The sequence below is a fragment of the Microcebus murinus genome, chromosome 9 (genome assembly GCF_040939455.1).
Source record: "Microcebus murinus isolate Inina chromosome 9, M.murinus_Inina_mat1.0, whole genome shotgun sequence".
NCBI classification, from domain to species: Eukaryota; Metazoa; Chordata; class Mammalia; order Primates; family Cheirogaleidae; genus Microcebus; species Microcebus murinus.
Window position 1 is genome coordinate 22,119,981 of NC_134112.1, and position 15,641 is coordinate 22,135,621.

Below are 15,641 nucleotides of genomic sequence, written 5' to 3' on the forward strand. Positions count from 1 at the left end.
TTAATTAGAAAAATCATCTGCATATAACTAATTATCTGTATATAACTTTTTTAAAAAAAGGACTTGATCTGTATACTTAAGATCTGTGCAATTTACTCTTTGTATGTTATGCCTCAATAAAAATTTTAATGGAAAAATTCTGAGAAAAAAGTTTAATTTAAACCCTTTGTTTTGATTAATCCTACCTGAAGGAAATGAAGAACCATACCTTTCAGTAGATGGTCTGCACGAAAACACTCTCCATTTTTTACATCTTTCACCATGAAGTCAGCAAATTTGTCTACATGGCCAGAGGTCCTAAGTTAACAAATGTCAAACCAATCTGTCATTCTCAAATATGTAGATATTACCTTATAAAACAATCCCCCTTCAGTATGTTTATCCATAGTTTATATCTGAGTATCTCAAAGACAGAAGGTCACATATCTGCAGTGATATATCCATGATAGATAGTAATGCACACCAGAGAAAATTGTTACTCAAATCTACTCTTACCCTCTCCTACTTTCCTCCTTCCCACAGGAAAAAAGACATTAACTAAAGCTATACTTTTTCACAAGTTGTTATAAAGACTGTTGATTTTCAGAATCAATTAATCCACGTCCATGCCATTTTTATTAGTGATCTAAGCAAAGGCCAAAATCATCAGAAATTTAACTAGCTAAGAATTTGTGATAGCTCAATACAGACACTAAACCTTAAGGAAAGAGTTTTCTGCCACTGAAATCTGTACTGACACTGGTATTACCTCTACACAGTTCCTATTGGTGGAACAAATAGCTAAAAGAATAGGCAGTCCTGATCTTATCCTTCATCAGTAATTCCTCTTGTCCTAATTGGCTGAAATTAAGACCACCTAAAGGATGTCAGTAGTAAAAATTAGCGCTTTATCAGGCAACATTAAATGAATAGTGACAAGATATAAAATGGTAATTTCCTCTTTCACAGTTTTATATTCAAGAAATTCGGCCCTACTTTCAACAATGTTGGTAGGAATAATCTACATTTCTACATGGAAACGTATGTATTCTTTACAAATACTAAAGTATTTCACTGAAAATATATGCACATACCTTTGCTCAGAACTTCTGATTTTACTTAATTATTGAGGAAAGCATACTAAGGAAATAATCAGGGATATACACAAAATCCATCTATCAAGATGTTTAGTGCAGTCAAAAATCAGAAATGCCTTAAATGTCTACAATATGGCATCAACTAAATAAACTGGCATATCCATAAAAAAGAATACTATGCTGTCATTAAAAATGCTTCAAATGAATATTTAATGACATGAGTAAATGCTCTCCTACATTACAAAAAAATAGGCAGTGTGCTAACACTGAAATGTACAGGGACATACAGAAAAAAAGACTAAAAGAATAAATACACAACAATTTTAACATGGCTATCTGTGAGCAGTAAGTATAGATTTCTTTGTTTTCTTATATTTTCCAGATTTTCTACATGAACACTAATAGCTTTTTGTAATCAGAAAGTTATTTAAATATGTGTATTAAGGAATTTCCCCTCTCAGATTAGGATCTTACTTTAAAACTGGTTCAGGGGTGAGCATGGTGCAATCAATCTCCAAGATCTGTTCCTCTTGGATAAAGTGCTGCCTCCAGGTCTGAATAATATTGTTCTTCAAAGCACATCCAACTGGCCCAAAGTCATACAGACCACTAACACCTGTAAAATATGAAAGGAAAATGTGCATTTTACCTTGTTACTCTAAACAAATGAAGGCAAGGAGAGGTAAGAAACTGATACCTCCAAGACTTCACATACTCCCCCCGAAAATGCATTAAAGTCAATGAAGCAAATACCTCAATACCAAAGAGCCTTACTTCCAGCTACCTCATAGAAGTAAATAAGCTCTTACTCCACTTCCTACTTCCATATTTATGATTTCAAATAGAATTAGCCCAAACTTTAAAACAAAAGAAGTCCCCCCATATATAACAGAATGAAAAAGCAGAGTATAGTTTTCTGCCACAGAAATCAGAAAATAATCTGTCACAGCAACTGATAACAATGGTCTAAAATTTTAGCACCCAAGTCTCTAATTTATTCTTGAGCCTCTATTTAAACTTTACGAAGTTAAACATTTAGAGATCTGCTTTGCCAAACTTGAATCAAGTTTCACTGGTAAATACTAAAAGTCTAATGTAATAATCTGTTGACTGTGAAAAATATATAATAGCTGTACATTTAATCAATGAATTGTTTTTGCCTATATACCTTCATATAGCATTCAGAAAGATGTGATTTATCTACATACCTATGAAGAATAATCTAAGGACTCTGTTTTATCACTGCCCTTGTGTGAAGGGTCACAATACAGTTAGCTAGTACTATAATGGCCCTCTATTACTCCTAAGTTTCCACCGTATTTTTAAAAGGAGTATGTAAATACATGGACATATCAAATGCTTAACACTTGGGCCCCCAACAATTCCCTACATCCTAACGGAAAAAAGCAGTCTTCAAGAATAAATAGGCCGGGCACAGTGGCTCACACCTGTAATGCTAGCACTTACTCTGGGTGGCCAAGGCGGGTGGATCGCTCAAGGTCAGGAGTTCGAAACCAGCCTGAGCAAGAGCGAGACCCCCATCTCTACTAAACGTAGAAAGAAAATTAACTGGCCAACTAAAACATATAGAAAAAATTAGCCGGCATGGTGGCGCGTGCCTGTAGTCCCAGCTACTTGGGAGGCTGAGGCAGAAGGATTGCTTGAGCCCAGGAATTTGAGGTTGCTGTGAGCTAGGCTGAGGCCACGGCACTCCAGCTGGGCAACAGAGTGAGACTCTGTCTCAAAAAAAGAAGAAATAAAGGAAAGGAGAGAATGGGCAAAACCTACCCCAACAGGTACAATGAACACTATCTGGGTAAAGGGCACACTTTTAACCCTGACTCGAGCATTACAAAAGCAATCCATGTAACCAAATAGATTTGTACCCCCATAATACTTTGAAATAATAATAACAAAAGAACAAATAAGGTGGAGAGAAAGAACAACAGGTATTACACCAAACGGCAACTCTAAACAAATAAAAGCAAAATATCTACCATCTGCTTTACGTGACCTGACACAATTAGATACCAATTAGCAAGCCAACTTCTTAATTTAAGACCAGTATTGGAACCACTAACAACACAATTGTTCTTTCTATCATTATTCCCCTACCTCCATAAATAGCAAAAGCTTGATCATAGAAAAACCTCCTCTTTAGGGTGTCTTCCATTTTTGCTCTGTCTACAATGTCATCTTTGGGCTGTAATGCCAGCTCCTGTGAGGGATAAAATAAAAAGTGTGTAATTGGAGGAGTGGGTGGGAATGTGAACTCTATACCTGAATTTAATTTATTCCTTAGCAAAATTCAATATAAAATTTATCAAATAGACAAGATTACAATAAGTTAAAAAATTAGAAGACTTAGCTATTTCTTCCCCTTTGAGTAACAAAAAAGATGATTTTACTTAATTATTAGGAAAGCATATGGTCATTTCCAAGATTATAAGATTAAGCCTCCTTAGATGTAGATACTGATAAGCAATATATATAATATCTGAATATTTAATATTAATAGATCACTATAGCAAAATGGTGATTTTAAAACTGCAAACTATTTAAGTTTAGAGATGGAGGGTTTATTGTTTGAAAGGTTTAGAAGCAGGTGTCAGATGGACAGACAGATGTTTTTCTTTCCTTAAAAGAAAAACAAAATTAAAACAAGAAAACCGCCTGTAATCCTAGCACTCTGGGAGGCCGAGGCGGGCGGCTTGCTCAAGGTCAGGAGTTCAAACCAGCCTGAGCAAGAGCGAGACCCCGTCTCTACTATAAATAGAAAGAAATTAATTGGCCAACTAATATATATAGAAAAAATGAGCCGGGCATGGTGGCACATGCCTGTAGTCCCAGTTACTCGGGAGGCTGAGGCACCAGAATTGCTTGAGCCCAGGAGTTTGAGGTTGCTGTGAGCTAGGCTGACTCCACGGCACTCACTGTAGCCTGGGCAACAAAGTGAGACTCTGTCTCAAAAAAAAAAAACAAAAAACAAAAAAACAAGAAAACCATTACTTCCAGGCATAGGAGAATTCATAAAGAGCACAGTGCCTTCCAGGGAAATTTATGTAGCCCACTGAGTCTAGGATTTGGGGGGCGCTGGGTGGAACCAGGGGTTAGGAAGGCTTTATAGAAAAGGTGACATTTTGAGTTACACTTTGAAATGATGAGGAGCCTGCCAGTTAGGGGAGAGGGAGGAAAAGGCATTCTGGATAAATAGATAACCCAAATGATGCTATTCTGAAACTTTTTTAGGTCCCTACCACCCAAAATGATTAAATTAAGATGAACAATCCTATATGTACTTATGTGCCTTATGCTAACTTATGTCAGCATCCCAAGACTCACCTTTGCTTCCAGAACTCTCTTCCGGGCTTTGAGCTCAGCCACTGCTTTGTCTACATCTACTTGGGGTGCTTTATCTTCTTTCAATTTTCGCACAAGATCTCCCTAGCCAACAAAGAGAATTTATACTCAGGATTGGTTTCAGAAGTCAAGAAATGTTAGGAATGTGTTTCTAAGCATGCCTTTAAAAAAGTATCTGTGTAAGAATGATGCAATTCAAATGTTTATAATGTGAGAGGACATTACGAATAACTGAAGGTTTCTGCCCTCAGCATCTATTATCCAGAAGAACATACAAACAAGTTAATAAATAACTATGCTTTTTTCAATTGCGGGGTGGGTGGTTGAGAAGCAGGCAAGAAAAGCATTGATAGAAAGTAGGAAAGAGCAGGATTTGTGCTTGGAACACAGAAGAACCAGTAAATTACTCTTAGTTTTCCACCTATTTCTCTGACCATTCTTCACAGTCACTACTGGCTATCTTCCTTTGCCCCCTTTCCTTACAGTCAGGATTTTCTCCTTGCTAATTTGTCTTGAGGTATTTGATTCAATTCCAACAACCTACTATTGTATACTGATTCCGCATTTACAGTAATGTGGTGGGATAGGTAATCTGAGAAAACAAACAAAACACTATCTACATGGAATGAGAAATGAAAGTTGTCAAATTGATAGAGCCCTTGGATGTCTGAAAGGAGCAATTATTTTCTGGAGGAGCAGACCCTCCACATAGGCCTTTCAGGATTTTCGCAGGTTAAGGCTACCACATAGTAAGTGCTCAACTCAAAATTCAAACACCAATGAGGAAACAAGCCACCATGAGTAAGACTCAGCAGAATGAAAACGAAATTAGATTCTCCAAAAGTATTAGAATGATTGAATATTTTTAAATGCTTAAACATGTTTAAAACAAATAAAAGGAGGAGTCAAAAATATGAGCAAGAATAAGAAACTATCAAAAACAATCATGTAGCTTGAAAAAGAACAATAAAGATCATATGGAAATGAATCACTAGAATTAAAAATTCTCCCATTCTAGCAGCTGAATAAAAAGAAAAAAAGAAAAATACCTCACTGGACAGGTTAAACAGCAGATCAGACAACTGAAGAAAGAATTAGTGACCTAGCAGATGGACCTAAAGAAATTATCCAGACGAGTATGGAATTTAAAATGAAAAATAGATGTAAAGAGACATAGAGGAGAGAATGAGTGTAATATTTATCTACCCAGAATATGGATGAATAAAAAATTGCATTAAAAGGCAATATTTGAAAAGATAATGGCTAAAATATTTTCTATTTTCTATAACTGCTCAAAGACATGATTTCTAAGATGCAGAAAGCATGCGGAAATCTAAACAGTACACAAAACAAAAATCCACACCTAGACAAGCTGTAGTAAAATACAGTGCTTAAAAAGGGTTAAAGGCCAAGTGTGGTGCCCATAATCCCAGCACTTTGTGAGGCTGGAAGGCCAAAGTGGGAGGACAGCTTGAGCCAGAGTTCAAGATCAGCCTGGGCAACACAGTGAGACCCTGTCTCTACAAAAAATTTGAAAATTAGCCAGGCACAATGGCACACACCTGTAGTCCCAGCTACTTGGGAGGCTGAGGCTGGAGGATGGCTTGAACCCAGGTGTTCATGGTTACATGAGCTAAGATCATGCCACTGCACTCTAGCCCTGGCGACAGAGCGAGACTCTGTCTCTTTAAAAATTAACTCTGAGCTCCCTCCATTATAAAGTCAAAATAACACTTATACCTCATTGCATTGTTATAAAGAATAAAACACTTTAAATAATTTTTAACAGTACTAACACACAGCAGACATACACAAAATGATAGCTGTTATTATGCTACAAAGCACTTCAACTTTGGTGTGGCCACAGAAACTGCAAACTCAACTATTTGCTCTACCCCAAACCTGTTCCTTCTCCTGTGTATGCTCTCCATCTGTTAATGGCAACAAATCTACCCCTTCCCAAGCAAGAAACATAAAGTTATGCTTCTTTATTTCTAATGCTTGGTCTTCAAAATTTTCAATCTAATCCCTCCTTTTCACCCCTCATAGAATAGATTGCTACAACCAATTACTAGTGTCTTTCCCATACAAAGGTATCTACGCTAAGATTAGACCTGGCTCCAAATTACTCTAATTCATGTCATTTCTCACCCATCTTGTAAGCCTTCTTTTCACAAACACATGGCATTCCTAATTTGGTGACTGTTTCTAGCAGCACGCCTTCAATGTTTATTCTCTGACCCAAAAGTGCTTCCCTTCACTTACCGACATTCTACCATATCCTTTATAAAGCATTTCTCAAATATTCGAACCTTACAATTGTTCCTTGAGGACATTTCTCCCCTTGAAGTTGTCTTGAGTAGACAAATGTAATTATCTGAACCTAGAACCTGACTCTGCTTACACATAATCATAAGTGTTTCCCCACAGTTTTAACATACACTGAATTTTCCAGGAATACATGCAATAAAATGCAATTTAAAAGAGGATACCTAGCTCCTCAGGAGGCTGAGGCAGAAGGATAGCTTAAGCCTAGGAATGTGAGGCTGCAGGAAGCTATGATCATACCACTGCACTCTAGCCTGGGCAACAGAGTGAGACCCTATGTCAAAAAATAAATAAAGACTGATCTTGTTTTGTTTAGTTTTACAAAGAGTTGTTCCTCAAGGAAGTTCTTTATTTTTTTAAGAATGCAAAACATGTCACCAATGACAGTGCTACTACGGTACCTGAGCAACCGACACAATATACCTTTATCAGTGTGCATTTAAAGCAACTGCATTCATTGCAAATTCATGGATAGGTGCAAGCAGCTGCTTATGTCATTATAACTTCACAGCGGAGTCATACGTAAGAATTTATATACTGAAATACATATTATAAATGTATTATAAATTGCTTTTTCACTTCTTTGTATTATATTTAGAGCATTATATATATTTTTTTAAATTAAATCTAGGTTGATATTTTGTATGAATCTTATTAATACTTGATGTATTATAGAAAGGGAACACTGGGTCTGATATAGCAAAGAGCTATGGAATTAAACGCGTATCTTGGCCAGGCACAGTGGCTCACACCTGTAATCCTAGCACTCTGGGAGGCTGAGGTGGGAGGATTGCTTAAGCTCAGGAGCTCAAGACCAGCCTGAGCAAGACCGAGACCCCATCTCTACAAAAAATAGAAAAATTAAGCCATAGCCATACCACCGTGAACGCGCTGGATCTCATCTGATCTCAGAAGCTAAGCAGGTTGGGCCTGTTTAGTACTTGGATGGGAGAAAAATTAGCCAGGCATGGTGGTACACGCCTGTAGACAGACCCAGCTACTTAGGAGGCTGAGGCAGGAGAATTGCTTGTGCCCAGGAGCTTAAGGTTGCAGTGAGCTAGGCTAATGCCACTGCCCTCTATCTAGCCCAGGCGACAGAGCAAGACTCTGTCTCCAAAATATGAAATGAAATGAGATAAAATAAAATAAAGGCATATCGCATTTTATTGCACTTCACAGACATTGTGGATTTTACAAATTGAATGTCTGTGGCAAGCAAGTCTACCGGTGCCATTTTTCCAACCGTATGTGTTCACGTCATGTCTCTGTCACATTTTGGTAATTCTTGCAATATTTCAAACTTTTTCATTATTATTATATCTGTGATGGTGATCTGTGATTAGTGCTCTTTGATGTTACTACTATAATTCTTTTGAGGTACCATGAATCACACTCATATGAGACAATTAGCTTAATAAATATGTGTGTTCCAACTGTTCCAATGACCCGTAGTTACTGTCACTCTCCCTCTCCTCAGGCTTTCCTATTGCCTGAAACACAACAATATTGAAATTAGGCCAGTTAATAACCATACAATGCCCCTAGGTATTCAAGCGAAAGGAAGAGTTTGCATGTCTCTCACTTTCAATCAAAAGCTAGAAATGGAGCCGGGCGTGGTGGCTCACGCCTGTAATCCTAGCTCTCTGGGAGGCTAAGGCGGGCAGATCCTTTGAGCTCAGAAGTTCGAAACCAACCTGACCAACAGCGAGACCCCGTCTCTACTATAAATAGAAATAAATTAATTGGCCAACTAATATATATATATAGAAAAAATTAGCCGGGCGTGGTGGCACATGCCTGTAGTCCCAGCTACTTGGGAGGCTGAGGCAGCAGGATTGCTTGAGCCCAGGAGTTTGAGGTTGCTGTGAGCCAGGCTGACGCCATGGCACTCACTCTAGCCTGGGCAACAAAGCGAGACTCTGTCTCAAAAAAAAAAAAAAAAAAAAAAAAAAAGCTAGAAATGATTTTAAAGCTTAGTGAGGAAGGCATGTTGAAAGCCAAGACAGGTAGAAAACTAGGCCTCTTGTGCCAAACAGTTAGCCAAGGGTGATGACAGGAGCTTTTTCTTTGCATTTTTCTAGGCTATACAAATAAAAAGAAGAAAAATAAAGTGCTACACGGGTGAACACACGAATGATAAGAAACAGCCTTATTGCCAATATGGAGAGATGTTTAGTGATCTGGAAAGAAGATCAAACTAGCCATAACATTCCCTTAAGCCAAAGCCTAATGCAGAACAAACTCTCTTCAATTCTTAGACATCTGAGAAAGGTAAGGAAGCTGCAGAAGAAAAGTCTGAAGCTAGCAGAGGTTGGTTCATGAGGATTAAGGAAAGAAACTGTCTCCATGACATAAAAGTGCAAGGTGAAGCAGGAAATACTGATTTGAGATGGAATCTACTCCTGGTGAAGATGCTATGAACATAGTTGAAATGAAAACAAAGGATTTAGAATATTACATAAATTTAGTTGATAAAGCAATGGAAGGGTTTAAGAGGACTAACTCCAATTCTGAAAGAAGTTCTACTGTGCGTAAAATGCTAACAGCATCACACAACACAGAAAAAATCTTTTGTGAAAAGAAGAGTCAATCAATATGGCAACCTTCACTGTTGTCTTATAATATTTTAAGAAATTGCCACAGCCATCCTAGCCTTCAGCAACCACCATCTCTGATCAGTCAGCAGCCATCCACGTCGAGGCAACACCCTCCACCAGCAAAAAAAGTATGACTCACTGAGGGCTCAGATGATCATTAGCATTTTTAAGCAATAAAGTATTTTTAAATTAAGGTATATGCATTATTTTTTAGATATAATGTTACTCCACACTTAAAGAGACTGCAATATAAACATAACTTTTACGTGCACTGGGAAACCAAAAAATTTGTGTGACTTGCTTTATTTCAATATTTGCTTTGTTACAATATTTACTTTATTGAAGTGTTCTGGAACCAAACCCGCAATATCTGAGGTATGCCTATAGTTATTCCCCTCATTCTCTTATCATATACAAATCTGGTCTGTTATACAAGCAGTTTGTATACTATTATGCTGACCTCTCTAGCTAAAGCAACATCTCCAGTCACCTAACTTCATTTTATCTTCTTCATTACAAAATATGAAATCACCCTATGAATGCATCCGCTTATTTAATTCATGTACATGCATTTTATCTATACCTGTCACTATAAAGGAGGCTCTCTTAGGACAGGAATTCTGGCACTCAAATATGTGTTAACTGATATTGCAACCTAAACCTAGCATTGTGCCAAGTATTATACTTCCTATCCGGTAAATATCACTGGCTTATTCTTTACTCATTCCTCTACCTGTCAGAACCCCTACCTCATAAGTGTTCACTAATTGTGCAATATGATGGGGATGAGAAGACTGTGGGAGCCTTTGTTCTGAAGAGGTAGTAGTACTTTCTGAACATCTGAAAGAAGTAGACAAGTCTTTCTCCTGAATGTCTCCCCAATGTGTCAAGCACTGGCACTCCCACGCAATTCATTTAAGTTTCTCTTGGAGCTTCTCAAAAGGCCCTGGGAAGCAAGACCATAAGTTAATAGGTAGAAAGAATTTAAAATTCATTGTCTGGAATTACTTCTTTGTCTTTTAAGGGTCAGGTACAGAATTAGGCACACATATATTTAAGCTATCACAGAAGTAGTGTGAGAGTAAGGATTCCTACTCTGAGTTAATCATCTCTAAAGTCTCAGTGAAGAAAGGAAATAGTTATGTTTATTCTGAATAATGGAATAATTAAAATCACGATTTATAATGATCCAGTTCTGAAAACAAAAGAATTGGAGGTGATCCAGACATGGAATGAAAGTACTTAAGGATTCCTAATTTCTAATTATTTTTCTTCTTTCTTTACCACTCAACTCTATTTTGGAGTTTTCTGTGTGTATACTGAATAAAACTGACATGAAATACCATCAACATCTCTAAATCACTCTTAGGAAACATCCACTCGAGGTTTAGTTCCTGGATAATTTCTTACCATAATGATATATATTAGAACTAAGAGTCTGTGATTATAAAGCAGAGTAGTTATTAGATGAGAAAATTATTCCAAGGGATCTTCCTCTTGGATCCTTCATATATATTCATGGTGTATATTCAGTTAGCCAAGAAAAACAAGAAAACATCTCTCACCTCTGTAAGATATTTGGTTTTACACACATGGCTAGAAGGTTTTTATTCAAATTGAGTTGATCTCAGATTTCCAAATGTTTTATAACTATTGACAAAAATGTCATAAACTTTTCATTTGCCCTTTGTAGATTAAGCAAGAGCTTTTAACAGGCACTCTCTGTCTAGAAAAATCAAAGCAGAGGAAAACCCAAGGCTCTTCATGCTAAGAAGTCCTTTCACTATTACTAGGGTCTGAGTTTTACTGTGTTGCCCCCAATTCCAAAAGAAATCCTGAAATGCTGAACCCCATGTTCTGTTACCCATGCATCTATTCACATCATTAGTGATTTAGAGAGTAAATCATTTAAAGACCTCCCAAGAAATCACTTAAAAAGACTTTTTTCTCTCATCTCATCTTACCAATGTCAGAAGATGTCAATTCTTTTACAAAGGTTCAAATATTATCAAACTTTCAATTACAAGAAAATATATGAGCTTTGTGTCAGCAATGGTTTGATAAAACCAGCATTCCAATAAGCCACAATCATTTCAGAATAATATCTCACCTTTTACCAAAAGCTTACTATGGTACTGTGGGCAATATTCTCAGCACTTCACATATTGGTCTATTTTAACATTTATAACTCCATTTCCATGTTACAGATGAAGAAGTTTGGCTACAGAAAGATTAAATCATTTGCTTAAGGTCATCAGCTAATAGACAATAAAGTTAGGATCAAAACTCTGTAAACATAATTTCAGAGCCTAGACTCTGAATTACTAGACTATCTTGCCACTAGTATTTAATCCTCATCAACATAAAAAGTAAGGAGTACAAAGAAAGTCCATCTAGCAAGTCTTCAAAACCTCGTCTATCTCAACAATTATTAAGTTCCACGACAGGCTAAAAAAAATCCTCCTTGGTTACTTTTCTACATACTAGTTACTCTGTTAGACCATCAAGCCACATCCACCTAAATCATTTTAGAGTGGCCTCTTAAGTACAATGATACTGAAAACACCTCACCAAATCTCTACACAAGTTCCTCTCTAATCCTCCAGATCAGGTAAAAATCATCTTAACAGATCCTACTTGCACCAAGAGACTCTGAGACATATATTTCTTCAACTACTGAATCTCACTTAATATTCAGACAAAGCCAGAGGGGGGAAAAATCAATTCCTGGACAGGCAAGAGTGGGCAACAGCTACATGCTGAAGACAAGTAAAACGTGATGATCACAGAAAAGTGCCCTGTAGGGTAGTAGGCAAGAGGAGTGGTAGAGGCCAAAGGCAGAGTGAGTGCAGAAGACTGAAGAATGAATGGAAAATGAGAAAGTTAAGACAGCGAGAGTATAGGAGAAAACCCTTGGCTGTAAAGGAAAAAACCAACTGGGGAACAGGAGCTGTGTTCCAGACAGCAGTCCAAATCTGTCTTCATATAATTTGGATAATTCCATTCCCCCAAAGCAGCAGTTCTAAAACTTTGTGGTGCCAGGACTCTTCTATACTGTTAAAAATCACTGAGGACCCCTCCAAGCTTTTGTTTATGTGGACTATCAGTATTTACTATATCAGAAATTAAAATGGAAATTTAAAAAATATTTATCAATTCATTTAAAATGATAAAAGTTCAATATATGTTAACATGCATAAAAAATTTTACGAAAATAACTATTTTCCAAAATAAAAAATAGTGACAGAATAATGACAGAGTAACAGTTTTATCATTTTTGCAAATCTCTTAATTTTTATATTAATAGAAGACAGCCAGATTCTCATATCTGTCTTGGGTAAAGTATATGAAGAAAATCATATGGAAAAGGGAGGAGAATTTTAAAAGCCTTTTCAGATAATTGTAGATATCCTTCTTTGATACTACTTTGAAACTCTGACAAGTGGTAGTTTCAAGGTTATTTCTAATTAAGAAACTACAGCAACGAACTTTCTGTACTCTGTTACATTAAATTCATTAATGTATCTTAGACTTTGAGTGGATCTTTTACCAATATCTGATTTTATAGCATCATGCTTTAGTCATTTAGAAAATACTGCTTAAATGAGTTATGCAGATTTTCCAAATATTAACCTATTTATTATACAATATCAAAAAAATCCACATTTGCTAATATCACCACTTATCTCATCAGAAAAGTCTTTAAGTTCTGTGGAGCTGCCAGACTCACAATATCAAGTTTCCCCAAATTCCCAAATTTCCGGAAAGCTTGAATTTTATTATTGGCCACAAATACTATCAGCTGTTTTCGTAAAGTGACAGGCTCATTTCATTCATTTTCCAGACCAGCAGATTTATATGAAAACCGTGCCACTAACAAGAACAGTTGTTAAATTCCTTAAAAATCCCACTCCAGGGAGGTAGGTCTTCAACTGGACAAACTTCACAATGGAAATATGTAAAATACATAGAGGTAACAGTGTATCTCACTTCCCCATATGCAAATGAGATATCCAGACGATCTTTAAATTCCCTTCCAGCTGACAGTGGACTCAATATGATTCAACATTCTAAGCAATTAATTAACCGATGCATGTTCTTGGAAAATTAGAAGAACCCAAATTAACTTACATAAACTAATTCACATATTCAAAAATATCTTAAAGTACAAAAAATGTAATCAGACAACATAAACAATACATGAGACAACAGTAACACTGGAAGGCTGTTCCAGGATCAAAGTTTCCTTGAGTTGGCTAAATCCAGTCTTAGTACAGATGGATGATTTGCACTGCAGTTCCAGGCTAACGTGGCAGAGGGAGGGGTTTGAGGGTGTGTGTGTGTGTGTACCGGTTTTTTTTTTTTTCCAAATTAGATGTATTCTTCCTTCCAAAGGCAAAGATATAGGAAAAAATTGAGAGTTACAGAAAAGACAAAGTAACCACACCTAGTTTTATTTGGGGAGTGGAAGGTGGGTGGAGGGAGACAAAGAATACGAATACAGTGTTCTCATACCAATAATAAAAAAACTAAGTCCATAGTGAAATTTCAAAATAAGAGACTATTAAATCAGGCTCAAACTAGCAAGAAGTAGAGATTGCAAAGTGGCAGAATTTGCTGAATTTGCGGCAGCTGTGCTCCAATGAACTATTTCCGAGAGAGGGTTCCTCCCTCCGTAGCTAAGGCAAATTATTGCATCAGGCACCCGTGCAGGAGAAACCCGTTTGGTGTTTACTACTAGGTCATCGATCCCCAGGGTCCTGCGGCAAGCTTTTAGCTCTACCTAACTAACCGGATATGAGAATCATTTGAGATAATCTTTTCCTCGCCCTCTCTATATTCTATCCTTTACGCGGTGCCCCCAGAAAAGGAGGCCTGTATTAAGTCACCAAGTCCTCCAGCCTTCCCTCCCTTCCGCGAAATCAAATTTCAAGATGTTCCACCACACCAAGGATGGCTGACTTCGCCGAGTAACTCCGCAACATTTACGGCTCCCCGGGTTCACGACCCGAGAGCTCACTCGCTCCAAAAAGGCCTTTTCAGAAGCCAGAGAAGATGACAGGCGCGAGGAATGAGGGACTGATTCACCGCACTATTAGAAAAGAAAGTTCGACACCCCCTCGCATCCACGTTTCAGCTCTATTTTCTCAGCCACCGTTCGGCTGACTAAGCACTGAATGAAGGACGACGTAAAGGAGGAGACGCTATTCAAAGCATCCCGAAGAGGAGAGAGTCTGGGCGCACATGGGAAGAACAGGCGGCTTCGGCTCATCACAGACCGGGGAAGCATTAGGAGCCTCCACGCCCAGGGCGCGCAGAGCGCAGCGCAGCCCGGGCCACTGAAGTTAAGGTTATTCGGTTAGGACACGAGGAGGACCGAGGGGACACAGATCCCAGCCCCACTGCAGACCTGAGAGGCGCGGGGATTGGGAAAAGAGGACAGACCGGGAAGGCAGACTCTCCAAGGGGACCGAGGGAGTCATCCAGAAAGCAGGGAGGATGGGAGGACGAAGGGAGGAAGGTGGCCGATGCGTGGGGGACTTGGGTCCAACGTGGGGACGCGAGGAAGACACCAGAGTCGGAAGGGAAGGGGTGACCCACGAGGCATACGGGTACCCGGGGGAGGAAGGATGACCAGCGGAGAGGTCTGGGGAGGGAGGCTGAGCGGAGGGCGCGAAACGCCGGTACCTGCTGGCGCACGGCTAGCCTGAGAGGCGCCAGCACCTCCTCAGCCCCGGCGCCGTCCATGCTGCTCCGCGCGGCGGCGGCGGGGTACGAGGTCGGGGCGCGGGCGGGCGCGCCGAGGAGGCGGCGGGGCGGGAGCGAGGGCCGGGCCGGGAGCCGGGGCGGCAGCGACAGCAGCAGCAGAGCGGCGCGGGCAGCTCTAAGCAGCGCCGGGCGCGGGGAGGGCATGAGCCGGCGGCGGCCCTGGGCGGTCCGGAGGGGGCGGCGGCGGAAGCGGCGCGCGCGGCCCGGCCCGGAGCATGATGAAATCGCCGCGTAAACGCCGCGGCGCGCGCGCAGCCGCACATTCCGCACCCGGGGCGCGGCGCCGGGCCGCCGCCCGCAGATTCGACACAAAACCCGGAAGGACCGGGCGGAGCGTTGTCTGCACCTTTGGGTGCCGGGCAGGGCTGCGAGCGAACAGATTTGCACAGAAGTGCGTCAGGCCACCCCAGCAGGGTGGACATGCGAGGACACAGCTCCATCCGAGACCTGCAGACCCAGACGCACGAGGACCTTCGAAGCATAGGCTCGTACGCCGGCGCTGACACCCGGG

The 15,641-nt window shown here is 39.5% G+C and overlaps 1 protein-coding gene across 1 annotated transcript in view; it reads right to left on the reverse strand.

Annotated features, from left to right (window-relative positions):
- Window positions 1-15,351, reverse strand: part of GARS1 (glycyl-tRNA synthetase 1) — a 47,518-nt gene extending 32,167 nt beyond the window's left edge. The window contains exons 1-5 of the mRNA XM_076006330.1: window positions 15,050-15,351; window positions 4,419-4,520; window positions 3,192-3,294; window positions 1,551-1,692; window positions 209-297 (exon numbers count right to left, since the gene is read on the reverse strand). Of these exons, the coding sequence (XP_075862445.1) occupies window positions 209-297; window positions 1,551-1,692; window positions 3,192-3,294; window positions 4,419-4,520; window positions 15,050-15,274 (661 nt within the window). The 5' untranslated portion in view covers window positions 15,275-15,351. The remainder of the gene's footprint in view (window positions 1-208; window positions 298-1,550; window positions 1,693-3,191; window positions 3,295-4,418; window positions 4,521-15,049) is intronic.
- Between the last annotated feature and the right edge of the window lie 290 nt (window positions 15,352-15,641).